Source organism: Chelonia mydas, chromosome 2 (assembly GCF_015237465.2).
Source record: "Chelonia mydas isolate rCheMyd1 chromosome 2, rCheMyd1.pri.v2, whole genome shotgun sequence".
NCBI classification, from domain to species: domain Eukaryota; kingdom Metazoa; phylum Chordata; order Testudines; family Cheloniidae; genus Chelonia; species Chelonia mydas.
The window spans coordinates 182,651,810-182,679,061 of NC_057850.1; the positions used below are offsets into that span (position 1 = coordinate 182,651,810).

A 27,252-nucleotide genomic window follows, 5' to 3' on the forward strand; every position below is an offset into this window, starting at 1 on the left:
ACCTCTCTTGTGTGGATTTTTAGGCCATGGGGCCATCCCACTGAAGCAAAGAAGAGGGGCCTAATGTAGGTCAATAATGCTGTGAAAGGTGTTCTTTGTTTTGGCTTGGTGGAACAGGGATTGGTTTGATATTTCCATGCTTCTATGTCTGTGCATATACAGATATAAAGTACATATATAGCAGACTCACCTAGAGTAGCAGCTCCAGGGTCATGAACCCTTTTTGTGGTAGTTCATGGCAGAGTTAGGTTTTGTTAAAGCTGTTTCAACTTAGCTTCCTCTTCTACAGTCCCTAGTACAATAGGGCCCTAAACTTGGTAAGGGCCTCTAAACCCTTAATTTATTACAAAATAGACAGACAGCACCATTGTCTACAGAGACAGCACCTAGGTGGCGTGGGTTAGTTTAGGGCTTCATCCTGAAATCCTTCTGCGTTAACATTAATGGGAGTTTTGCCTGCAGAAGGTTTCCAAACTGAGAGTAATCATTGCATTTTAGGTCCAGTGCCTCAAAGGTATTCAGGTACCGAATTCCCATTGAAGTCCGTGAGAGTTAGATGCCTAAATAACTTTGAGGATCTGGGCCTTAATAGACTATTTCACCAGTTCTTTTAACCGGATGCTGTCCTCACCCACTACCTGACACCACGAGAGTTTTCAGGGACCCCCACGAGAGTTTTCGGCGGCACTTTGGCAGCGGGGGTCCTTCCGCTCCATGTCTTCGGCGAAGTGCCCTGAAGACCTGGAGCGGAAGGACCCCCGCCGCCAAAGACCCCAGGCCCCCTGAATTCCCTGGTGGGAGCTAAGGAACTGGAACACCAAGAACTTTGACCCTGATTCAGCACGGTGCTTATTCACATTCCTAACTTTAAGCATACAGATAATCTCATTGAAAGTAATGGCATTCCATGCACTTGAAGTTAAGCATGTGCTTAAACACCATCAGGGTTTCTGTGATACTGACTTCAGAATAACCACTCCAGAAAAATCCATAGATAGGTAAGTGTACTCCTCAAAATAACTAGACAGACTGCACATTAAATCATGGATAGAGATATGCCACGGTATACATTTTTTGTCACCCTTATGGAGCAATATAGCCTATAGGGACAGGAAAATTTGTTTTCCCATCTGTCCTTTTATTAACATTGATGATCCTTTAGATCCAACTGGACCTACTGTTAAACAATCAGAGCTGTGGATAATGAGACTCCTACCCTTGGAGAACATGGGTACTGTGACATTCTAGACCTTGGGGGAGTGCCCTGTAACCCCCATATTCCTCATTTATATATAATTGTGATCTTGCATATAAAGCAGGTCAGGTGCGGTATCGGGGAAAGGTTATGATCTGCTGAAAATCATTTCTCGTATATCATTAATGCATATGAAGTTATAATATGGATAGAGAATTATGTTGTATGGCTGTCACTAAAACATGCTGTATATTGGGGAATCAGCTGGATATTAGCTCCCCAGAGGCAACAGCAAGGAAAGTAACCAACACCCGGGGGGGTGTCAAACAACCCATCAACAGCCATTGTCCAGCTAGGGAGCTACAATGCAATGACTCACTTGCATGAGGCCGCACCAGGGGAATTCTCAACCTTACCTGGAGACTCAGCAATGCCCCCCAGACATGCCTGGCCTTGTGCTCCCCAAGCACATGGGGCTGAGGCTATAAAACAGACACCTGGGCCCCATGCTTGGCCTTTCTCCTGCCCCCACCTATGCTGCAAGCAACAAGGACACTGAGAAGACTTAAGACTCCAACAGAGGAGACTGGCCCAGGTTTCAAGGGTGAAATCTGTGTACTATGAATTGCAATATCCAGAGGGGTGAGAAAAATTGCTTAATCTAGAGGTTGCCCAGTCTAATAGGGTTGAGAGTTTAGACTGCGTGCTTATATTTTATTTCTTTTGGTAACTAACTGACTTTTTGCCTATCACTTAAAATCTATTTTTTCAGTCAATAAATTTGTTTAACTGTTTATCTTTACCAGTGAGTTCGTATGAAGTGTGGGGCAAATCTGCTCAGGTTCGCAAAGGCTGGTGTATATGCACTTTCCATTGATGAAGTGGTGAACCAATTAATAAATTTGCATTGCTAATCTTGAGCAGTGCAAGATGGTATGTTCCTGAGGTAGTGCAAGGAGATGTGGGGATGGCTGGTGCCTTTCCCTGTGTGATTCATGAGTGGCTCTGGGAGCATTCATGAAATCTAGCTGGGTGTGGGGCTCCACATGAGGTTGTGCTGAGTGATAACGGCACCTGGAGGGGCTTGCTGCTTGTCACTAGCAAGGCATTGTGAGAGAGACAGCCCAGGTTGGAGACAGTTAAGGGGCTACAGTGGTCCCACAGTCCCAGGCAGGGCCGCCCAGGGGATTCAGGGGGCCTCGGGTCTTCGGGGCACTTCGCCAAAGACATGGAGGGGAAGGACCCCCCGCCGCAGAATTGCCACCGAAGACCCGGAGCGGAAGAAGCGGTGGTGGGTCCTTCACTCCGGGTGTGTTCGGTGCCAGTGAAGGACCCCCGCTGCCGAAGTGCCGCTGAAAACTCTCGTGGGGGCCCTTGGGCAAATTGCCCCACTTCCCCCCCACTCTGGGCGGCCCTGGTCCCAGGTTGCACCCCGGGGAGCCCGTCATAGATACCCTGCAGACCAGAACATCAGGTCAGCTAGTGCATGCACACATTTCTTATTGCTAGCTAGTAGCTATGCTGGTAGAGCGATCTGTTTCTGAAAACAGAATCAAGATTAAATCTGTATTCTGCAGAGAATCACCACTTGGGTAATTGAAGCCAAATGGAGGAGCTAGACACACATGGGTCTAGGTCTTTATGGCCTACTGAAAGACACAATGCACCCACAACTCTAATTAAAGTCAAGTCAAGTCACCAGGAGGCCTGTCACCTATGCTAAACAACATGGGAGTTAAGCTAGATCGAGTTCAAATCCCTCAGTGACAGACCACAACTGTCTGTAACTACTGACTGGATCTTATCTTCAACGCAGAATTGGAAACACTGAAGGGCCGGTCCAGACCCACGAGAAAAGTCCCTTATTCACTGAAGCAACAACCTTGACTAGTGTGGTCCTAATGTCAAAGGAAATCTGGAACCTAGACTGCAATTTTCTTAAGAGGTCATTGAGTCCTACTGCACCTATAATAAATCACACCACATGCACACCACACCTATAGTAAGGGGCTCATTTGGTTACCTCAGGGAATGAGGAAATTAGCTAATTGATCCCATTTAATAATAACAAAAAAAAAAGAATTAATATTCCAGGGCTGGTAAAATGGGAACCATTTTCAGGCTGCAGAGTCAAAAGTTAGGTTCCTGAATCCATAGTTAGGTAATTGGTTTTCAGAAGTACCCATATCGGCAGATGCTATTGATTTCAGGGGGATTTGAGAGGGAGACCACTTTCAGCTAGGTACCCAGATCTGAACCTTTGGAAATTTAGGCTCCGTCTATTTTTGTCAGTCAGCAGTGCTTCTGGATATTGAACAACAAGGAAATCCTTGCTGTCCTTGCAAAAAGATGCCAACACTCAACTATCCGGCTGCTAATGATTCCCAAATGACATTTTTCAACCACAGTTCCATCCACTGGAACATTTTAATAAGTACAGGGTTATCCTCTGAGCTCTATGTACACCTCTCATTGACGGCTCCCATCATCCTGCTTCAGAAAGAGAAGAGATGGACCATATGGACACCCAGAAGAAGTCAGGCCATATTTGCATTTGTGCAAATCAATTGATTCCATCTAAGATTTGATGTTCTTTGTCAGAGGCATAACAATTGTTTATTAGAAAAGCTTCAAATGCCACAGCTTGAAAACCAAAACCATCGTAAGCTTTTTGCGGATGTCAAAGACAGACCCCTTTCGTTGCGTCTCTCTTGGATCACAAGGGAGCACCAGTTCTTTCACCAGGCTAGTTCTGTGTGGGTGTAAGGTACACTCCCGTGAACGCCAGACCTTATTAAAATAAAGCGTCTCTCTCTAAATTTGGGAGAATGTTTTGTTTGATAGTCCCAGCATTGCCAAGCCCAAGCGTTCAAAACTAAATTGGGATTCAGCCCCCTTTATCTCCAGAATCATGAGCTTTTAAAAATACATGTTGGGAGGGGTTTTTCAAGTTTGTTTTCCTTTTGGTTTCTGAGACTTTCGGGGGGGAAACTTAGGTCACATTTTCAAGCTTGACTTTGTAATCACAAGGGCTGGAAACTTACTTTTATTTTTAACTGAAAGCTGGGCTTCTCCTGCCATCTTTTGACTCCAGCAGCTGGGGCTTTAAGCAGAGACCCCCCCGCCAAGTATTGAGAGACTCGTACTAAGATGGTGAGTTGGTGATGGTGTGGCCCAGGTCTCTGCTTCAGGTGTCGATTTTTGTTCAGATAACGATTTGGCTATGCTGATGTTGAGACAGAATTTTATCGGAGGCCTGGCTAACTGTTCCAGTGGTGCCTCAAACCTACAAGCTTCCCCAGGGTTTGAGAGTTGGACTTTAAAAAAAAAAAAAAAAAAAAAAAAAAAAAAAAAATCTGACTGCAGCTTTCTGTTAGCTTTAGGACATGGTGAGCAGGCACACAAAGGAGGGGAAGGACAATGCAGAAAGAACAAACGTGCTTCCTCACCACAGGAATGGGGTGGGGGGGGATTCCCTCAGCTCCTTTGGAAGCAAGGAGAATTGAGAGGTTGCAGAGATCTTGTGCTTTGCAGATTCCAGCTCTATGCAGAATCCCTGTGGGCAGTGTATGGGTGGATCCAGTTTAGGAACTGAGGTTTCCCCTCTGCCCAGATCCTTTTCACTGCTTACTCCAGCATTTATAGAGAAGGATTCCTTCCCTCCTGCAGAGCTCCCCAGCACCAAGGCAGATCCTTGAGACTGGGGAGAGAGTTTTGGACTAAGTACCAGAACGTCAGATCTTCCACCATCATTCACAGAGACCACCCATTTACCTTAACATTGTTGCATTTATACTTTTTAAGATGTCTTCTCCCATTGGGGCAGCACTTATGAGTTCAACTCATCTTCAGATTTAATCCTCCCTTCCCCCTGGCTTTAAATTCTACGTTTATATAATCTACCCAGCTGCCCTATTTTCAAATCCTCTGTCTTTGGGCTTGATCTTACTTGCAGCCGTATAAATCAAGAGTTCCACTGATTGCAATCAATAGAACACAACAGCATTAGCTTAGCTCAGACAACGGTCGATTCTAGTGATTTCCCCCTAACCTATTTCATCACTGTCTGGTTTGGAATGTCTGCTGCTGCTTCTCTCTCTCCTTTGACAGCAATGTTGTGCTGTTGAGAGAGAAATCCTGTTTATCCCCAGAGCAGATTCGAAGTGCAAGCTTCTTCACACTGGCCCAGCACTGTGCCAAAAAGAACCTGTCTCTCTCTCTCCTTCTCCTAGTCTCCACACCCATTCAGTTCTTTCCGTTTTGGTTCAGAGCACCAGCAACTGTGCTAATTAACTCCATACCTGGTTACCAATCTTTGACTCATCTAGTTCACCCTACTGCTGTTCAGCCAGATGCACTCTATCACGTATTGACTCATCCATACCTGCTCCTTTCCTAGGGCTAAGCTCAAAATAGCCTCTGATCTCACTGCCCATTTCCTAACCTGGCTGGGCATGACATCACAGGCGTCTACCATCACCAGAACTCTTTAACCTCCTTTCATAGGTCTTATTCCCGTCATTATCTTGCTATCCCTCCAAATTCAGCATCCTGGTCTATTTACCGAGTCCTCTCTCACCCCCACACACTCTCTCCCAATTGCTTTATTCATTTCATCCTGCCCTGGAACACTTTCTACACAGACATTTTATTTTTCACTTAATTCTATTTTTCACCTCAGACCACACTTTCTCTGCTGTTGGTCACCGAGTATTTGACCAGCAGACTTGGCACTATATCTCTGGAAAGGGCTCACCTATTAAAGTGTGGATCATAATGATCTCACTGACTTTATGTCTGGGCTAAAGAATCAGCTAATCCCATAAGACGTCATTGGTCTATATATTATTAAAATTGAATGAAAACCTTATGTGCAGTGTTTTGCTAGACACAGAGAGCATCCCTATATTTTCAGTCTAAAGTGACTTTTATTACAGAATAAGAAAAACAAAACCAAAATTTAAGGCTTCATCAGAGAGCACAGATCATGCACCTCTCTCTGCTGTAACAGGCTGCAGCAGCTCTAAGAATAAGATGGGTGCTGTCTCTGCAGACCAGCTGCGCCCTTCAGAGCTGAAAGCTGCAGTACACAAAAAACAAACGTCACTGTTTCATAGCTATGCACACCATGGTATGGATTCACCTGTGTGTAAACCAAACAAACTGTTCTATTTGCTGATTTTAAGAGATATGCTTATTACTGTCATGAACTACACTATCCTCAGGAGGAAAGCAGTTTCAGTGCCATTCTGGGAATTTAATATATGTCGAATAGAGATATAACAGCATCCTCAGAGAGAGAGACTGTTTCAATAGAGGGTAGAACATTTTCTAGGCTCTTTTCATCATTCATCTTTGTCTTGGATGTTCTTGCCACTGATGTAGTAACATACAGGTCAAGACAACAGACAATGGTCAAAAGAGTGTTTTGGGACAAAGAGTGTAAAGGGACAAACATGGGTTTTCATAAAACATTTCATTTTGGTTTTGTTTAGCCGTGTGGTTCTTTATGGCCTACTGGCTGCTTCTCTGATCACTTCTTAGGTCAAGACATAGATAAAAGAGATGAAGGCAAGATTTTTTACTTCCTGCTCTTGGGCAGCGTAAGCCAGAGCGCAACATTTCTAGCCTCAACGCAAGGCAATAGAAAGGGTTAATCGGTTGTTCTCTCCAGTTTCCTGCACTGAATGTTGTATTTCAATGAATAACTTTCAGCGTTAATTATAGAATGCAGAGCTATTGTTTGATTTCTGATCCGGTGGAACAGAACGGCAGATCTGCAAAAGCAAATCATAGAATATCAGGGTTGGAAAGGACCTCAGGTCGTCATCTAGTCCAACCCCCTTGCTCAAAGCAGGACCAATCCCCAATTTTTGCCCCAGATCCCTAAATGGCCCCCTCAAGGATTGAGCTCACAAGCCTGCTGGGTTTAGCAGCCCAATGCTCAAACCACTGAGCTATCCCTCCTCCCCGATACATTTCAGGTAAATTATTCCTGCTGCTGTGGGCCCTGGGCCTGTTCACAGCTGAATAGAGATGACTGCATGTCCTTGTTTTGTCTGAGAGCTTGATTGAATCATTGAGCTGTGATGAATTTTGGACAGGTGGCTTCTTTCATGATTGATTTAATTTCTGTACTAAATCAGCCAGCAGTCAAAATGGCTTGGACTAAGGAATCAGCATAAGGAATTAACAATAAGACAAATACAACTGTTAATACATTTCCAATGCCTATTAGCTCTTTACGAACACTTTTAGCTGGCTTTAAAGCAATCAGAAAAAATAGTCTTGAAAGGAAACATGTAGGGTTCCTTGTAAAATTCTCATCAAAAGCCATACTCTGGCTATAGTTTTCAGTCTAGCTAGGGTCCTTCTCTCTCTTTCTGTAATTTAGTTTCCATATGGTGAGGTGTAACATTAATTACCTATTTTTGTAATGTACCTCTGATGATCTCTGAGCCTAATATAAATAATCAGAAGGGATCACATGATTCAGATCCCTGTGATACTCGTAAGGGACAGTAAGTCTGTCTGGGACATTGACAGGTGCCATATAGTCTAGAGGCATTGGGAGAGTTGAGCCTTTGAGTCTACACAGAAAAAGTCTTGTTCCTGCGGCAGGTATCAGACTGACAGCCTTGAAGACTGATGTCACCTGTGCACAGAAAGGGAACAGTACTAGCAGCACCAGCAAAAGCTCCACCCATGCTGCCCTTCAAGCCTGCCTTAAAAATCACCCTGTAAGTAGTCAGGCTCAGCAGAGACAAGACTAACCACCACCGGTACTGATCATGGCATTGGTTTGGGGCGATTTGAGCACTTGTCTGCTAAGAACTGTGCTGAGACTCATGCTCACAGGCCCGGGAGTCTCAAACATTTTATTTACTGTGGGCTACTTCTTAAATTGAGCTATTTCCAGACCACATTCCTTCTACTGCTACACCTTTCCTGCCAGCACCTGTGGAAACATTATTAAAGAGTCAAAACCAAAACAAGCTCACCTTCTCCACAAAGCTTTGTCTGGGGGATTCCATTCCTCCACTTTGAATGTGTGCTGCTGATAGCCTGTTGCTCCCTCTAAGGCTTTATATTTTTTAGCAGCTAATCTCCTCATTCTCTGCAGCTGCAGTTGCTCCAGTCTGCCAGCCACTTTGCAGGTGGGTTCTGTCCTCTGTGTGGGCTCCTCTCCTGTTTAACGTTAAGGGCTCACAATGAAAATACCTGACACAAAAAGACCCACAGCAGCCACACGGAACCTGTAGCCTGGGATCAATATCTGGTCTGGAGTACAGAAACTAGACAATTGTGAGGATCCAGTAAAGTGCACTAGGAGGCTGCTGTTTACAACACTGATCTGTCTTTTTGGTCGGTGAAACGCATAGGCCCAGTCCTGCTGCTTTTGACGTCACTGTCAAAAACTCCAGTTGAATTCAGGAGGTGTAAGGTTGGGTCCTGGACTAGCAATTATTTAAGAAACAAACAGAGGAAAGTCATTACCAATGTACAAGCTAGAAAATGGTTCTCTTCGGTCAGACAGCAGCATAACAGTGCTGTACGAGCACCGAGCCACAAAGAACGCTTGGCATTCCACTTCCTTTGATGCTAGGAGGTATGGTAAGAGATCACCCTGGCTTAACCAAGAGACCCTCAATGACCTGAAACTCAAAAGAGAGTCATACAAAAAGTGGAAACTAGGTCAAATTACAAAGGATCAATAGAGGGACAAGCATGTAGGGACAAAATTAGAAAGGCCAAGGCACAAAATGAGATTAAACTAGCTAGGGACATAAAGAATAACAAGAAAACATTTTACAAATACATCAGAAGCAAGAGGAAGACCAAGCAGAGTAGGCCTATTACTCAATGAGGAGGGAAAGACAATGTGTTACATGCCCTTTTGGTTTCTGTTTTCACCAAAAAAAAAGTTAGCAGTGATCAGACAACTAACATAGTGAACATCATTGTAAATGGGACAAGATCTGAAGCTAAAATAGGGAAACAAGAAGTTAAGAATTACTTAAACAAGTTAGATGTCTTCAAGTTGGCAGGGCCTGATGAAATACATCCTAGAATACTTGAGAAACTGGCTGAAGAGATCTAATGCCTTTCTTTGACTTGTCCATAGGGGGGAGCAGTAGATGTGATATACCTTGACTTTAGTAAGGCTTTTGATACTGTCTCACATGAGCTTCTCATAACCATAGGGAAATATAGTCTAAACAAACTTAGTACAAGGTGGTACTCAACTGGTTGGAAAAAAACATACTTAGAGAATAGTTATCAATTATTTACAATCAAGTTGGAAGGGCATATCCAGGGTGGGCAAACTTTTTGGGCCAAGGGCCACATCTTGGTGGGGAAATTGTATGCAGGGCCGGGCAGGGGGTTGTGTGTGCGGGAGGGAGTGCTGGGTGTGGGAGGGGGTGCGGTGTGCAGGAACAGGCTCAGGGAAAGGGATTGGGGCAGAGGAGGGGTGTGGAGTATATGAGGGGGCTCAGGGAAGGGGGTTGGGGTGCAGGAGGGGTGCGGAGAGCAGGAGGGGGATCAGGGCAGGGGTGCAGGAGGGGTGCGGTGTCCAACAGGGGGCTCAGGGCAGGGAGTTGGGGTGCACGGGGGGTGCAGGGTGCAGCTGGGGGCTCTGGGCAGAGAGTTGAGGTGCATGAGGGGTGTAAGGTGCAGGCAGGGAGTTGGGGGGCAAGGTGCAGGACGGGTTTAGGCTCCAGCCCAGCGCTGCTTACCTAAAGCGGCTCCAGGGTGGCAGCGGCACGCACTGGGGCCAGGACAGGCTCCCTGCATACCTGCCCTGGCCCCACGCCACTGCGGGAAGCGGCCGGAACCACGTCCCTGCGTGGCCCCTGGGAGAAGGGGGGGCACAGGGCTCCGCATGCTGCCCTTGCCACGCCTCCTGCTACCTCCCCCGAAGCTCCCATTGGCCACGGTTCCCCATTCCCGGCCAATGGGACCTGCGGGGGGCAGTGCCTGGAGGCAAGGGCAATGCACGGAGCCCTCTGCCCCCTGCCCTGGGGCCCCAGGGACGTGGTGCCGGCCACTTCTGAGAGCGGCGCAGGGCCTGTGGCACCACGGGGGGCAATCCCGCGGACCAGATCCAAAGCCCTGAGGGGCCGGATCCAGCCCGTGGGCCGTAGTTTGCCCACCCCTGGCATATCAAGTGGGGCCCCATAGAGATCTGTCCTGGGTTTGGGTCTATTCAATATTTTCATAAATAATTATGGATAATAGCAGAGAGAGGACACTTATAAAGTTTTCAGAGGACACCAAGCTGGGAGGGGTTGCAAATGCTTTGAGGACAGGATTAGAATTAAAAATGATCTAGACAAACTGGGAAGATTGTCTGAAATAAATAGGATGAAATTCAATAAGGACAAATTTAAAGTACTCCACTTAGGAAGGAACAATCAATTGCACAAATACAAAATGGGAAATGACTGCCTAGGATGTAGCAATGCAGAAAAGGATCTGGGGTTTTTCATGGATCACAAACTAAATATGAGTCAACAACGTAACGCATGTTTGCAAAACAAAGTGAACATCAGTCTGGGATGTCTTAACAAGTGTAAGCAAGACACAAGAAGTAATTCTTCCGCTCTAATCAGCACTGATAAGGTCCCTTTGGGAAAGACATGGACAAATTGGAGAAAGTCCAGAGAAAAGCAACAGGTATGATTAAACGTCTAGAAAACATGACCTGTGAGGACAGATTGAATAAAATTGGGGTTGTTTAGTCTGGAAAAGAGAAGACTGAGGGGGGATATAAAAGGATGTTATAAAGAGGAGGGTGATAATTGTTCTCCTTATCCATTGGGGATAGGAGAAGAAGCAATGGGCTTAAATTGCATCAAGGGAGATTTAGGTTAAACATTAGGAAAAGTTTTCTACCTGTCAGGGTACTTAAGCTCTGGAACAAATTACCTAGGGAGGTTGTGAAATCTGTGTCACTGGAGGTTTTTAAGAACCGTTAGAAAAATACCTGTCAGGGATGGTCTAGAATAATACTTAGTCCTGCTTCCCTGCAGGGGACTGGAACATATGACCTATTGAGGTCCATTCCAGAGCTACATTTCTATGATTTTATCATTTACCAATACAAAACTATGTTGAAAATTATACTAAATGCCCTAGAGCCAGATCAGACCTTGTGCAGCTGCAGGCTCCTCTGGCCCAAACGAAGGGGAAAAGGGACCAGCCCCCTTCATGGCATTATCTCCCATTCTTCCAGGACATAGTGAGCCAGCACGTGTAAGGGGTGGGATCAGGAAGAGGAAAGGATGATGGAAACACATTGTTCCTCCCCTCCACCCCCTGGGGAATCCCATCCCTCAGAAGCTGGTTCAACTATATTAACTTCTGAGATGGTTCCCAGGACTGAGGAGATGGAACAATACTTGTTCTCCACTATTCTCCTCTAACTCCCATTTCTCATGGCAACTAAGGGTTTCAGCCTGCAGAGAAAGCCATGGCAGAGAGTTTGAGAGAGCTGAAAGGGGGCAGATGGACAACATGGAGGCAGGGGGTTTCCACGTGAATGGTCCTGGCCTCTAGTATCAGGGAATCTGCAATGTCAGGGGTCCAAAGCCCTCACTTTGTTGCAGGCAAGGGGCAGCCCATGCCAAACAATTTGGAGAAAATACCATGATGAGACCCTCCTGATGTTTTCCTGCTGAAAGGAACCCTGTGGGGGATCCTCATGGAAGGGGACAATCTGGGGTCCCAGCTGTAGTCTTAGGAGCCAATTTTACACTCATTTTGCATCCCGAACTCCCAGTGATTCCAATGGGAGTTTGGGATGTATCAGGAACACAGGATCAATCTCTTACAGCTTTACTGAAATCCACAGGAAATAATTCAGGGCACAATAAACATCTATATTTTTAAATCACTAACCAGGTTAATTTGCCTCACAATCTGACATGCTTAAAACAAACATCCTAAGAAATAAAAGAATCATCCCTTTTTTCCTTTGTCCACTGGAATTCTTTGAACTTTCTCTAAGCCCAGGATACTGCATTTGTCCCAGCCCTCAGTGGAATTCTCTCTCCCTCTCGTCCCTGGAACGCTGTGAGAGAGTCTGGAAGGATTTCTTGGACAGACATTTTTGATTAAAGCCTGTGTTAAGAAGGCTGGCTCAGGGCAGATCAACGCCACTCCAAATCCACTCGGTCAGGAGCAGCAGCAGAATGAAGTTTCAAGGCGCCTGCTTGCTTCTGTGCCTCTTTTGCCTTGTGCAGGTTACAGTCCAGCAAGCCTCCACATCCAAGCAAAGGACAGCGAGCTCCAGGAAAGGTAGGGAGCTGGGAAGGTTCATTAGGTGGGCCTGTATTTAACAGCATTTTATCAAAATTATTCTAAAAACATATAGACTTTAACAGACCATCAGCTTTTTTTCCTACAGGATTTTTGGACCATCCTGTAGAATTCTATAATAAGGAAATTTAAATTCTATTGCTTGTTTAAAAAAAAAATCCTCCCAAAGTTATTTTCTTCTATTAAGTTGTATAGGATGTCCCCATAATGAACCATTTGTTCTAACATTCAGATAGCAACATACTATATATATTATCTCTATGTTTCTATCATTTTTTCCTATATAAAAACTCATTTTAATGATCCTTAATCTCCCCCATCCCACTTTAAGAGGAAAATAAAATGACAGAAGGGAAAGAGTTGATGTAAATTCAGAGGCAGAGTAGACAGAATATTTACTCCAAGAAATAAGAGGAAGTACATAATTTCTATGATTATATAACTTTATTAACAAATATCAGCAGTGGTCTCCAAATCCTATTTTAAAACATTTGCCTCAAGTGTATATTAAGTTGTACTCCAGATACGTCTAGTGAAGAGTAATCATTAGCAGATAGAAAAGGAGTACTTGTGGCACCTTAGAGACTAACCAATTTATTTGAGCATAAGCTTTCGTGAGCTACAGCTCACTTCATCGGATGCATACTGTGAAGTATGAAGTGAGCTGTAGCTCACGAAAGCTTATGCTCAAATAAATTGGTTTGGTGCCACAAGTCCTCCTTTTCTTTTTGCGAATACAGACTAACACGGCTGTTACTCTGAAACCTGTCATTAGCAGATAGTGTATAGAAAAATAAATGCACTGGGGTTTACTCGCCCGTCCCTGTTTCTGCACAATACAAATAATTGAAGGACGACTTGAGTGAGTAACTGATGACCACTGTGAGCTCACTCCAGCCCTTAGAATTTGTGGGGCAATACTTTGGAGAAGACAGTTTCACAGCTGTATCAGACTGTTCCTCCAGATATTTGAATTCCTTTTAAACATGGAATTTTCATCTTGGAGCAAACCTGAAAGAAGATATTTAAACAAACCACTTACTTGGCCAGTCATTTTCTGTAGTCTCTTCCCAGTTTGGTTATTTTTCCTCAGAAGTTTGTATTTGAATGAGCTTTTCCTTGTGCTTGGTCTTTCAGTGAAGTCCCTAATCATGTTTATTTTAAAAAAAATATTGCGGTAAGGGTCCAAAACACTCACTCACTTCCACTGGTGCAGGGTGTGTGTGTGTGTGTGTGTGTGCACCTGCTGGTACAAGTTGGGGTGTGGAACACCCCCCCCCCAACTTGTACCAGCTGGTGCATTTGTGTTTCTCAGAGGAATTTTGCTTCACTCATTATAGCAATGGAATTTTTCTCTTTGCAATTGTTTGCTGACAACTGGGCTCTTCAGTAGGATTGGTTAAAAAGTTTCCATCACACTTTTCCTCAATGGAATGAAAATGTTCACTGAAAATGTCTACTTGCCTCCAAAATTTTCATCCACGCTCTAAAACTTTTTGGCCAAAACCACAACATTGTTTCAGCCTCTGGCAGTTTTCAGCCCAAGATTTTTTTGATTTTCAGTGAAAAGTCGAAATTCTCCACAGAAAAATACCAACCCATTTACCAACCAGCTCGACTCGTCAGCAGTGGCAAGCTGGAGGTCCAGGCCTCTCTGGAAAGTTTTCCCCACTAATAAGAGTGGCCAGCATTTTTCAGATTTCAACAAAGAAAGGGGAGGAAAAAAAGTTACTAAACTGAAACAATGAGGGAGGGAAGTGAAAATTCATGACCAATCAACTCTACACTCAGGGACACTGGAACAATTTGTATAGTGGGGGTGCCGAGAGCCATTGAACCAAACTCTAAACCCTGTATAGGATGGAAACAGCTTCAAGCTGTGGTAGCTAGATTAAAGGTTGCGTGGCTATGCCTACCTGAGCTTTAACCACACCCCCCATTGCAGTGGAGACATACCCTTAGCCCTTGTCTACACTACCACTTACTTTGGTATAAGTTATGTTATATGCTATAAATCAGGATAGATTATTTAAAGACAAACAACTGAACAGGAATAGTCTCCATCTGAATCTTAATGGATTTCTTCATGGGGTTCAGTTCAGATGAGTGTATTACAGGGTGTCTTCACTGTTCAATTATACACAGGGTCCATAGAAACTGCTTATCACAGATATTTGGGCAGGGGAATAGGGAAAGTTCTACCAACGTTTGGAATTACTGTGACCGCTTTTTAAACAATGTATAGGCTTTACTATGATGTCCATAGGCTCTGTCTATCTTTGAGACACAAATTAATCCTCACAACAGCACTGTGAGATAGAGAATAGTTATTATCCCTATTTTCAAATGGGGAATTGAGGCACAGAGAGAGTAAGCTCTCTCAAATAAATTGGTTAGTCTCTAAGGTGCCACAAGTACTCCTTTTCTTTTTGCGAATACAGACTAACACGGCTGTTACTCTGAAATCTAGTACCAGAATTGGGAATTTAACCCATACCTCCTGCTTCCCACTGCAGTACCTTAGCTACACAGTCTTTCTTCCTTGACGGAGTTTCCCCCTTCCATTTATGAATGACATTATTGACCCCTGCCTCATTCAGCACAGAGGATGATGGTGCACTGTGGCTGAATCAGGGTTGTGTAATGAATGTGGCTGTGGTCTGGGCCTTATTTTTTACAGAAGTTGGAAGGGCGCGTAGTGAATGAGGCAGAAGATTGCGGGAAGAGAAGTGAAGGTCCCGTAGTTAAAGAAGTTGAATGGTGCCTTGGAGAATTGGATACTAACCCTGCCTCTGCCACAGAGTTCCTGTGTGATGCTGGGCAAGTCACTTAAACCAAACTTTTCACAGTTGGCTGCCAGTTTAGTGTTCCTCATTTTCTTGGTGCCAGATTTGCAGAGGTGCTCAGTGCTCATGACTGCAGGGAGAATTGCTGTCACCCTTGGCAGATGGGGAAAGTGAGGCACAGAAGGGTTAAGACAAGTAAGTTTCCCAAGAACCACACACAGTGTTTGTGGCAGAGCCAGGAATAGACGCCAGAACTCTTGTGCTTTAGCCATAAAACCATCCTTCCTCTTTTCATTGTAGTATGTTGGGTTAAGGCTACTAGCCCTTACATTGCTAGGGAGGCTCCCTTACAATAGCAGCTGTATTAATGAGAAGTTTCCCACGATGTGTTTTCCTCAAAGGTACCAAAATAATAACTAATGCTTCAGTGTTAATGGAACCCATTAAAGTTAATTGAGCAATGATTAAAGCAGTTTAATACACTCCTCTTGATGCTTTTGTTTCCTATTCATGACACATTATAATCTTCACCGCTCGTCTTTTATAGGGCTTTCAATGTTGCTTTCCAACTGATCTCATGTAGTAACTCTGCTTACTTAATCAATTCACCAGAGCCAGCATTTCCAGGATAGACCTGGCCTAAGGTCTGCATGCGTAGATTGTCACATTTGCTTTCACCACATCAGGTTCCCCCATAGAAACACCACCACATTTATGCCAGGATAGGTATAGAAATAGTTTCTTGGGAGCAGCTGTATAGATACAGTGAATACCACCCCGTTATTGTCCTGTTTGCTGCAACATCAAAGGGATAAAAGCTCAATTATTTCTAAATGAGAGTAACCAGAGTACCAATTAGTAGCTGGTTACAGAAGTTGCAATTACTCTAACTAAGCCATATATCAGTGACATTAGTGGTAATGGCACATTTAATTACATGGGAAATGGCTTCAATAGAGTGATAGGAGAGTACCAAAGAAGAACTAAATATTGTTTTATAATCTTATCACTCCTAAAGGCCAGATCACCCCCACCCCCAGAAAACCCCACATAAGGTACAGAAAATCAGGAGGGAAACCTCATGGAGTCTCCACTGGATCACTTCTGTGGTGAGAGTGAAGTATATAATCTGCATAGATGGACCAAATGATCTTGTCTCCAAAAACAGACTTCCCATTTTTAACAGTGAGGGCCAGTAACCATCCGGAACAGTGATCAGACCAGCTGTTCGTCACAGTCCCTTCTGTCTTAAAATCCAAGGAACTCACGGATCGCTAGGGGGCCACCGAAGACAGGGGCCATCCCTGTGGAGACCCCATAGCTTCTTGCTCCCTCACCCCCTCTGGCAGGCCAGCTCCTGCAGAGCCAACACTACTAGAAAATTGCCCTTCTCTGGGTATGTCCACACAGCAGCTGAAGGTGAGATTTGCAGCTTGGGGAAGCATACTCCAGTTAGCTTTAATCAGCCTCACATTCTAAAAACAGCAGTGAAGACACGATGACACAGGCTTCCTACTGAATATGAAGTCCCGTTCATGGTCTCTGTCATGACATTCAAAGCCCTTAATGGGACTGGCCCTAGCTACCAATGAGGCCTCTCTCCCAGCATGACCAGGACGTATCAGAAGAACTGCACTCCACTGGAGCAATGGACAGGACCGGCTCTAGGCACCAGCAAAGCAAGCACATGCATGGGGCGGCACAATTCCAGGGACAGCATTCCAGCCACGCTTTTTTTTTTTTTCTTTTTTTTCTTGGGCAGTTACACTCTCGGAGCTTGGGGTGGCAAATCTTTTGCTTGGGGCAGCAAAAAACTTAGAGCCAGCCCTGGCAACAGAAATGTCATCCAATGGGATTGGGGGCAGCACATGGTCACGGGCGACAGGGGAAACTCTCCAAGGAGCTGGACCAAAGCCACAGACCAGGCTTGCAAGAGACAACAACCATTACGGGCCTCAGTCTCTTCAAGACTAAATGCAAAACTCATCTCTCTGACTTGCCTCTCTCTCAAAAAGTTCTTCACACCCCACTTCAAGAAAATGAACTAAGCCATTGTCCCTATGGGAAAAAAGCAAGAGCACAAGATTTGGAAGAGGAGGGTTCAGTAGTTTGGAGGGGCTCAGGAAGTATATAGATAGAGATCACTAGATAAAATAAACTCGTTGGCAGAGGGGTGGGGAAGGAGAAAGAGAGAGAGGATCTAACCTTGCCCAGGGCTCCTAGGAGTGCTGCAGGGAAAATGCACTCGACTCCAGAGGTGGGGTGGAGTGGGACTGAGTGCTTCATATTCTTCTCTACTGTCCACCAGCAATGGAAGCAGAGAACAGTGCTGATGACTTCTGGTGGGCATCCAATACTCCATCAACAGTGGGAGAAAAACGGATCCTTAAGCATATATAAAACTATTACAGGGACCCTACTGAACACAATGACTGTTTCCAAAATCCATTCTTCCCCTAAGAATCTTTGCTGTGTGGAATTCACTACCTGAAAGTTTTGTTCATTCTCACTCATTGGCAAACTTTGTGGATTCTTCAGTTTCTTTAACTACATATGTAACCATGGTGTCTCACTCAAACTTCGGTATGACCTTACTATTCCCCTACTAGAGTTGTAGTGTATGGAGTAAACAGTTTTTAAGAGTCTGAAGAGTGAAACACATAACAGAATACATGAGTTTTAGTAATAGATTCAATTCAACCACACAAGCAGGAACCAGTGTTCTCTAAGCAGGAGGAACCCATTCCAGGTGGTTCTAAGCAACTCCATCAAGGATATTGAAGCTTGATATGCTCTGCTAAAAAAGACATACTTGAGAAGCATTACACCATTAGAACACGCTGTCAGTGGGCAGAAAACATTTGCTCAGAAGCTTCTGGGAACATATTAATCCTTTGGTGTCTCAAGGATTACATACAAATCAAATAATTCTTTAAAGAGTATGGAGAGAGCCAGAAGAACTCTGTTAAGGACTTCTTCGACAGTTCCCTTCTGTTTGTATTATTGATCCAGGAAATTGATCCAAAGCTCATTGAAATCAATGGAAGGACTCTTATTGACTTCAGTGGGCTTTGGATCGGGTCCATAGTTCCACAAACTGCCCCTTTACTGTCCCAAAGTAGTAACACATTCCGTACCCCAGTGGGCGAACGCTGTGCAGGCACAAGGTGGTAGTGTGTAGGCCACTATAATACAAATGCAGTGGCAGGTGGTCAGCCTGCAATAGAATGCATTGCGGAACCAGAGTCTTTTAAGGAGTTTTTGAAGGAGGAGAGAGAAGGAGCTCTGGTGACACTAATAACCTCAATTGCATTCATTAGATGTACATGAGATGTTTGTGTTCATCTCTTGATTTGTTCCACAGATGGTGTGAGCCTCAAAATGATTGAAGATCTTAAGGCTCTGATTGACAACATCTCCCAGGAGGTGGCTTTACTGAAAGAAAAGCAAGCACTTCAGACAGGTAAAGAGCTCATTGTTGAATACACAGTTATTGCTTTGAGATTGGTGCTAATTAAAACGTGGTTACAATCTCTCTGTGCATGTTGACAAGGGTGTGAAGAGAGGTCCTGGTGTATTTGGGTTAGAATTCCATCATTAATGATGCATTCATAATTAGATTAATGCTATGTGTGGTATTTTCACAATATTTTCAGACAGATGGAGCTGCTCAGACTTTTAATGGCATTAATTGTACAGTACATGGCTCAATAATTCTTTATATGCTGGAACTTCTTATTAGAAATACTGAGAGTTTTACGGTGGCACTAAATCAGACGGACAAGATCAGTGAGGTAGTATCGTTTATTGGATCAACTTCTGTTGGCGAGAAAGACAAGCTTTTGAACGTCACAGAGCAATTCTTGAGATCTGTGTAGCTCAAAAGCTGGTCTCTCTCACCAACAGAAGTTGGCCCAATAAAAGATATTACCTCCCCCACCTTGTCTCTCTAATATCCAGGGACCAACACGGCTACAATAACACAGAAAGCTAACTCAGATGGTCATTTTTCCTTCATCGGTCAGAAGGATAGAGTATAGGGGATGCTGTACTTTAACATTTCCCACAGTTTTCACTTTGCTGTGCAGCCAGCCATCACCCTTCTGTCTGAACCGCATTGCAATCAGATCACGTTAGCATATTCTATTATTATTGTTTGTAATACATTATTGCCTAGGGACCCAAATCAGGGCTCAGAGTCCTGGTGTGCTAGGACACATAGCAAAAGATGGTCCCTGTTCCAAAGTGTTTACAATCTATGTGTTCCACACTAGTATCATGTGAAGAACTTCCACTGACATCAGTAGAAGGTGTGTTGGCAGATCATGCAATAGACCTGAGACCCACAGTGTGGCTTAAAGAGGAGAATTTTGTCCCATATCTAATGATCTTCTTTGAAAAAGAATATGGATTAAATTTAGGTTTCGGACACAAGTCCAGGTTCAATGGGACTTTAAAAAACAGTTTGAATATTCATACATGGCTCCTATTAGGGTTTGTTTGTTTGTTTGTTTTTAAATAAGGTGCCCAGAGGCTTTCAGTGCTTAAAACTTTAAAAATGTGTAATTTCTACTAACAACTATATCATTAAAAAGAAAAGGAGTACTTGTGGCACCTTAGAGACTAACCAGTTTATTTGAGCATGAGCTTTCGTGAGCTACAGCTCACTTCATCGGATGCATAGCATATCGTGGAAACTGCAGAAGACATTATATACACACAGAGACCATGAAACAAAACTTCCTCCCACCCCACTCTCCTGCTGGTAACAGCTTATCTAAAGTGATCATCAAGTAGGGCCATTTCCAGCACAAATCCAGGTTTTCTCACCCTTCCCCCCCCCCCACACACACACATACAAACTCACTCTCCTGCTGGTAATAGCCCATCCCTCTTTGAAACCTCTCTTTATAATGCGCATGATAATCAAGGTGGGTCATTTCCAGCACTAATCCAGGTTTTCTCACCCCCCCCCACACCCCCCTCCAAAAACCACACACACAAACTCACTCTCCTGCTGGCAATAGCTCATCTTACAATGTGCACAGCAATAATCCAAGTTTAACCAGAACGTCTTGGGGGGGGGGGGTTGTAGGAAAAAAACAAGGGGAGATAGGCTACCTTGCATAATGTTCCCAGAAGAGTTCCCAGAAGTCACCTACTACAGGACAGGCCTAACAAAGAAAATAACAGAACGCCACTGGCCGTCACCTTCAGCCCCCAACTAAAACCCCTCCAACGCATTATTAAGGATCTACAACCTATCCTGAAGGATGACCCAACACTCTCACAAATCTTGGGAGAAAGGCCAGTCCTTGCCTACAGACAGCCCCCCAACCTGAAGCGAATACTCACCAACAACCACATACCACACAACAGAACCACTAACCCAGGAACCTATCCTTGCAACAAAGCCCGTTGCCAACTGTGCCCACATATCTATTCAGGGGACACCATCACAGGGCCTAACAACATCAGCCACACTATCAGAGGCTCGTTCACCTGCACATCCACCAATGTGATATATGCCATCATGTGCCAGCAATGCCCCTCTGCCATGTACATTGGTCAAACTGGACAGTCTCTACGTAAAAGAATAAATGGACACAAATCAGATGTTAAGAATTATAACATTCATAAACCAGTCGGAGAACACTTCAATCTCTCTGGTCACGCAATCACAGACATGAGGGTCGCTATCTTAAAGCAAAAAAACTTCAAATCCAGACTCCAGCGAGAAACTGCTGAATTGGAATTCATTTGCAAATTGGATACTATTAATTTGGGCTTGAATAGAGACTGGGAGTGGCTAAGTCATTATGCAAGGTAGCCTATCTCCCCTTGTTTTTTTCCTACAACCCCCCCCCCCCCAAGACGTTCTGGTTAAACTTGGATTATTGCTGTGCACATTGTAAGATGAGCTATTGCCAGCAGGAGAGTGAGTTTGTGTGTGTGGTTTTTGGAGGGGGGTGTGGGGGGGGGTGTGAGAAAACCTGGATTAGTGCTGGAAATGACCCACCTTGATTATCATGCGCATTATAAAGAGAGGTTTCAAAGAGGGATGGGCTATTACCAGCAGGAGAGTGAGTTTGTATGTGTGTGTGTGTGTGGGGGGGGGAGAAGGGTGAGAAAACCTGGATTTGTGCTGGAAATGGCCCTACTTGATGATCACTTTAGATAAGCTGTTACCAGCAGGAGAGTGGGGTGGGAGGAAGTTTTGTTTCATGGTCTCTGTGTGTATATAATGTCTTCTGCAGTTTCCACGATATGCTATGCATCCGATGAAGTGAGCTGTAGCTCACGAAAGCTCATGCTCAAATAAACTGGTTAGTCTCTAAGGTGCCACAAGTACTCCTTTTCTTTTTTCTTTTTACGAATACAGACTAACACGGCTGTTACTCTGAAACTATATCATTGTGAGAGAGTAGAAAGTTTAAAAATTCTTAGCAATGGGGCAAGGAGGAAATTTTTCTGAAGAGCTTAAGTTATTCAAGTGCAACATTTCTGATCAAAACCTGTGAAAAAGGGAGTCTCCTTCATGCTTGCATAACTCAAACAGCTGCAGCAAATATGCACAAGTTTTCCAGAACTCTGCAATGTTGTGCCGAGACCAAGGACGAAAAAGTTCAGCCCATAAGGAATTTGTTTGGGAAAGTTTAGGAGCAACTTAAAACAAGGGGAAATGGGGATTTGAGTTCTTGCTTTCTATTCAAATTTGGAAGGCACATGGACACAGCTGGGGTTCCACATAACCATGTTTACTAACTATATACAACCATATAAGGCCTCGCGACATACATACGCTGCTGCTCTGACAGGGTATAGAAGACAGGCTGGCCCATTATAGGGCTTCCAAACTATTTAAAGGGCTACTATAACCCATGCCTACTGGGCGTGGTGCCCTGTCCCCCTCTAGTGGTACCTAGGTCATCTAGAGATTAATGAGTCTGCTACAGCCTTAACTAAGAGCAATGTGGCTTTAAGCTCAAGCAGCGAGGCTCATGCATTTAGCTCCAGAGGTCCCAGGTTGGACTCCCCTGACGATGACCTGGGGCTGTCAGTGATACACTACTACCCAATTCCTATACAGGGTGTGAGAATAAAATTTTGAATTAGACTGTAACATTTGCTACTGATGACCCCCTCTCAGGCACTGTCTTTACAACATGTTCTTTTTCTGTTTGTACCTTGTCTTTTTGTCATTTCTTAGTGTGTTTGAAGGGCACTAAAATTCACCTCAAGTGCTTCCTTGCGTTTTCTGACACCAAGACATATCACGAGGCCAGTGAAGACTGCATCTCCCAGGGCGGCACCCTCAGCACCCCCCAGAACGGGGATGAAAACGACGCACTCTACGAGTACATGAGGAAGAGTATTGGGTCAGAAGCAGATGTCTGGCTTGGCGTCAATGACCTGGCAGCTGAGGGCAAATGGGTGGACATGACAGGCAGCAGCATCCGCTACCGGAACTGGGAGACTGAGATCACCACCCAGCCAGATGGCGGCAAACTGGAGAACTGTGCAGCATTGTCAGGGGTTGCCATTGGCAAGTGGTTTGACAAGAAATGCAAGGACAAATTGCCGTACGTGTGTCAGTTCATGATTGTGTAACAGCAGGGCTCCTACTGCTGGTGTGTAGGCCAGGTTATTCTGTTTGGCATCAGGAATATATATAAATAGTTTATCTATTTGCACATAAATACATTTTATATATATATACACAAATAGATAAACTGTTTGCAAATAAAGTCATCATGGCCTGGTAATGCATTAGAGCACGTTAGATCTATGTTGCATTTTAATTGGCTAAAAGCTACTTCCAACTCCGTAGCAGCTGCATTGTTCCTTACTAAGGCATGATTTATAGATATATTTTTTTACATCAGAAACTTATTAGGATGGCTTATGTGATTTAATAAAGAACCAGTGCAACACTCCAACTTTGCATACCATAGAGTAGGTTACGTAAGCCTCATTAAATTGTTGCTGTAGATACTTTTCCTGCAATTCCCTTTCCATTATTGCTGATTTTATCAAGCTATCCATGAACGAATCAAATATTTTCCTCCTGCCGATTCATGGCCCAATCCTGCTCCCCTTACTCTGGGAGTTTGGAGTCAGGAGAGACAGTCTGAGCTTTCATTCAGTGAAATCAGAATCCAGTGTGATCGAGATCAGAATCAGTTTCATGCTGATGAACATGTTGTTCCAAACAGTAGGGCCAGTTCTTCTTGCCTGACTTTGACACTTACAATAGAGACTACTTGCAGAGTAAAGTACTACTGAGACATTGGCAGGGTTGAGCCCTCTGATAATAGGACATCCTCATGCGAATTAGAAAGAAGTAGACTGATCTATAAAGAACAAGAGTGGGATTTTCAGAACTCAGAGTTGACCTAAAGTAAATTGATTTCAATGGGAGTGGTTAGTCCAGGTGCTTCTGAAAAATCCCACAGGGAAGCGTTATTTTGGAGGAAGTACTGATTATTTACTAACTCATTCATTAAAATATAGTTTGATAAGATGGCCATTAGCTAGCTCTTTCGAATAGTAGCGGTATAAAAGATAATTGAATCCCAAGAAAATCAGATTTAGCCTCTTTAAGGATCATGTGATCTATTTTAGCAATGGACTATGTTGCCCTAGCTGACCCTTGTCATCTGATTGCATAACTGAAATGCTCTCGTATCTGTTGCTTTTGTTTAATGTCCTCTCCACTCAGGGCCAGAGTTTCAGCTGGTGTCAATCAGTGTAGCTTTGTTTGCTCCCCTGGCTTCAAAGGAGCTATAATGATTGACATCAGCTGAAAATCTGGTCTCGGTATTTGTTTTCCAGGAAGAGGATTACATTTCAGTAGACATATTTGTTTTAAAGAAGCAATGATGGAAAAATAATGGCAGGCCTGGACCATGACAGTTTAATGAGGCTTTGATAAAATTGTTTTTCTTAGAGTTTGCTGAAATGTATCATTGGTTCTTTACGTCTGCCGTGCTTGATGATAACCCATTTAGTTGAGGTTACTTATTCCTTGCACTGTCATGCAAAGGCCTCAGATGTAACATGTTCTTCTAAAGCCCATTGGAGAAATATTTCAAGTCACTGCTTTGTTTATAAACAACATGAGCTGGGTGTCTTTCAGAATTGATAGCAGGAGGGCCAGACAGGAAGACAGTGCATACTTCTGAGCCTACCATTACTGCCAAACTCTCTGCTGTTCACATGACTATAAAATAAATCTATATAGCTTTGCTCAGAGAATAAAGTCAATTGATTTTAATGGAAAGCTTTCTTCTCCAGCTGCTAGCGTTTCCTTTCAGAGCCGCTCCCCAGACCAGTGTGAGGATCAGAGACATTAAAGATTGAAAAAACCCTATTACATGGCATGGTTTGCAGGATTCTCTCATGTTATCAGGCTATATACACATACTATATATTTCACATGCACAAAGACAGGGATACATTCAGTGAACCCTTTTATAGCAAACTGGGATTTCCTTCCCTCACCATAAGAGAAGTTTTACTCCAATAGAAAGGCCTACTGGCAAAAGACCTATCTCCTCTCTCCTCACCCACCCCCAGGAGTGGTGGCAGGGCCTCTGGTCACAAGAGGCACTGGTAGCTTTGGCTGGGGGCTTCTGGAAGGCTAATGTCTTCACTGTGAAGAGGGTGCAGCCCTATCAAGGCCAACTCCTCTTCCTTCCACACTGGGAGTTGCTGCAGCAAACAATGGGAACCAACACTTCCTCCTGGTGCTTCCCCCTCCTAGGGCAGTGGCTGCTTCCTTCTCCCCTTCCTCCAGCTGAGTGGAGAAGAGACAACATTCCGCCTTGGAATGCAGAACTGAACACCTGCCTGGTGGACAACAACTGTTACACCGCCAACGGGATTAGCATGTGTCACAGTTCAGGGCACATCTGTACTCCCCCTCCGGGGTCCCTTGAGGGCATCCACTTAGGCATCTTGCTCCTCAGCCATCACCTCTCCTGGGCAGAGATCAATGTCTCTCTCCCTCCTGACTGGGGTTTTACCAGGCTTCACAGTTCCCTGCCTATCCCCAGCAAGCCAGACTGCCTTAAAGGCCAAAGTCTGCACTTTTCTTTCTCTTCGAAGGTTATGAACAGCTTAACCTGTGACTGTTGGCATCGCACAGCTCTTTATAAGCAAGCACATTTATTGTTAACATGAAAACATTACAGAGGGAAAAAAGTTCCCATACACCTGTTAAAAGCTTCCCAGAGTTCCCCCCTCAGTCTGATGGGGCCTCAGTAGGCCACAGTTTTTCCAGTCTTTCCCATGACGGATTGAGGCCCTCCTTGGACCGAAGGTCCTGTCTGTTTTCTGGATCAGAAAGCAGGCCCTGCGTCAGCTTAAACTCAAGTTATTTAGCCAAAAGTCCTTTGTCTGTCTGTTCCTCTCTGGAGATCCCAGTCTGAACCAGTAAATGTGAACCTCTCCAGGTGGCAGTATTTCTCTGGAGATGTTACAGCTTAAGTGAATTTGCTTAATTGCCCTAACCTGTTCTTAGTTCCTGAAGGAGCTGTGGTCACCCTCCCCCATGGCATTACATACAATTCCTGGGCTACAATGATACATAACTACTTAATAGAGTAGTTGCAAAGATATTGCAGGAAATTGCCGTATCGGTCACAGCATGGTGATGTAAAACTTCACTAAAATAGAGTTAAGTCCATTTACTGCAAGAGGAGTGAAAGTCTACCAAGAGCACTGAAGCAGTCTAGAACTTAATTATGGGCAAGATCCTGAGAACCCTCACCATGGCTCAAGCTCAGGCCCTATAAAGCAGCTTCAGTATAAGTGACCCCACTGTATACAGTCTGACTTAGCTAAGGGCTTGCTCCCTTGGTATTCAGACACCCGCACCCACACGTACTGTCCATGTTTTGAAGGCTAACTTACTTGATCGCTGACTGAATGCAAGTGACAAGTCTTCAGGCCTAGATTTATGATCAGGGAAATTAATTTAGGTCTTTTAAAAAGGAGCCTTGGAACTGGACATGGAAAAAATGAAACCCGGGGCCCCAGATGCAAACAACTGCAAGCTCTGGGAAAGTTCTGAACTTTATGGCTTGGAGCATCTGTCTGCTTGGAGTGCAAAGTTTAAAAAATTGCCACGGAAGATGCCAAAAGTGTGTGAGCACAGGAGATAGAGAAGTGAAAGTCTACAGGATAATAAGCTCCTCTCAGTAAATTCACCACCTCTCTCTCTCCCTATACACATACATATGCATGCACACATGCTATACTAGCATAAAGAAATCATACTTCACAAATATATTGCCTTTTGAAAGCCAAAAATATTTCTCTCTTCCCATATTTGGGTGTAAGATGCCAGGACTGGTCCTGGGTTTTGATAGCTCTATTTGTGGCTTTATTATTTTTCTAACCTTTACTACTTGCTGAACTGTGAGCTTTTAAACGGCCCAGACAAGCCCTTTACATCACCAATCGAAAGGCTGTTTGTCATTGAGCTCTAAGAGGTGGATGTGTGGACATTCCTGAGGTTCCCAACCTTTCTTTGGCCCTCTCTCTCCTCCTCTTCTCCTTTAGATGATTCGTGTTTGCACGGCTGACGGAGCTTCCACCAGTGTCTCCAAATGCAATGGAAAACTGATGGAGGGAAAGAGCGAGGATGAGAAGCAACGTCGCACTGATGGCACTTTGGCCCTGATCCACAAAGGTATTTAGGTGCCAAAATCTGGGGTTTAGGTCTCTAAGTCCCAGTTTTAGGCTCCATTGTCATCCCACAAAACTCCGGCCAAACTCTGTAGGCGCCTAAACTCACTTAGCGACTAAATTATGAGAGTAAAAGGTCCCTAGGCACCTATGTTTCTGCCTGTGGACATCCTACTGCCTCTCTCTAGGTATCCAAATGCCTATCTCTTGCCTAAGCCCCAGAGCAATTCACACAGCCTGGGAAGACAAGCATTC

The 27,252-nt window shown here is 44.3% G+C and overlaps 1 protein-coding gene and 1 long non-coding RNA gene across 3 annotated transcripts in view; one reads left to right on the forward strand and one right to left on the reverse strand.

The window, feature by feature from the left end:
- Positions 1-27,252, reverse strand: part of LOC114020500 — a 43,902-nt gene that overhangs the window by 4,044 nt on the left and 12,606 nt on the right. The window contains exons 1-2 of one of the 2 annotated variants that reach the window (XR_003565332.3): positions 13,560-14,735; positions 8,197-8,383 (exon numbers count right to left, since the gene is read on the reverse strand). This is a non-coding gene — a long non-coding RNA (uncharacterized LOC114020500). Of the gene's footprint in view, positions 1-8,196; positions 8,384-13,559; positions 14,736-27,252 lie in introns of those variants that run through there. The other variant, XR_006288911.1, reaches the window with a different exon arrangement.
- Positions 11,535-24,586, forward strand: CLEC3B (C-type lectin domain family 3 member B). Its single transcript, XM_007064322.4, has 3 exons — positions 11,535-12,496; positions 18,668-18,766; positions 22,514-24,586. Exons 1-3 carry the CDS (start codon positions 12,391-12,393, stop codon positions 22,912-22,914), a joined length of 606 nt encoding a protein of 201 aa, XP_007064384.1. The 5' UTR covers positions 11,535-12,390; the 3' UTR covers positions 22,915-24,586.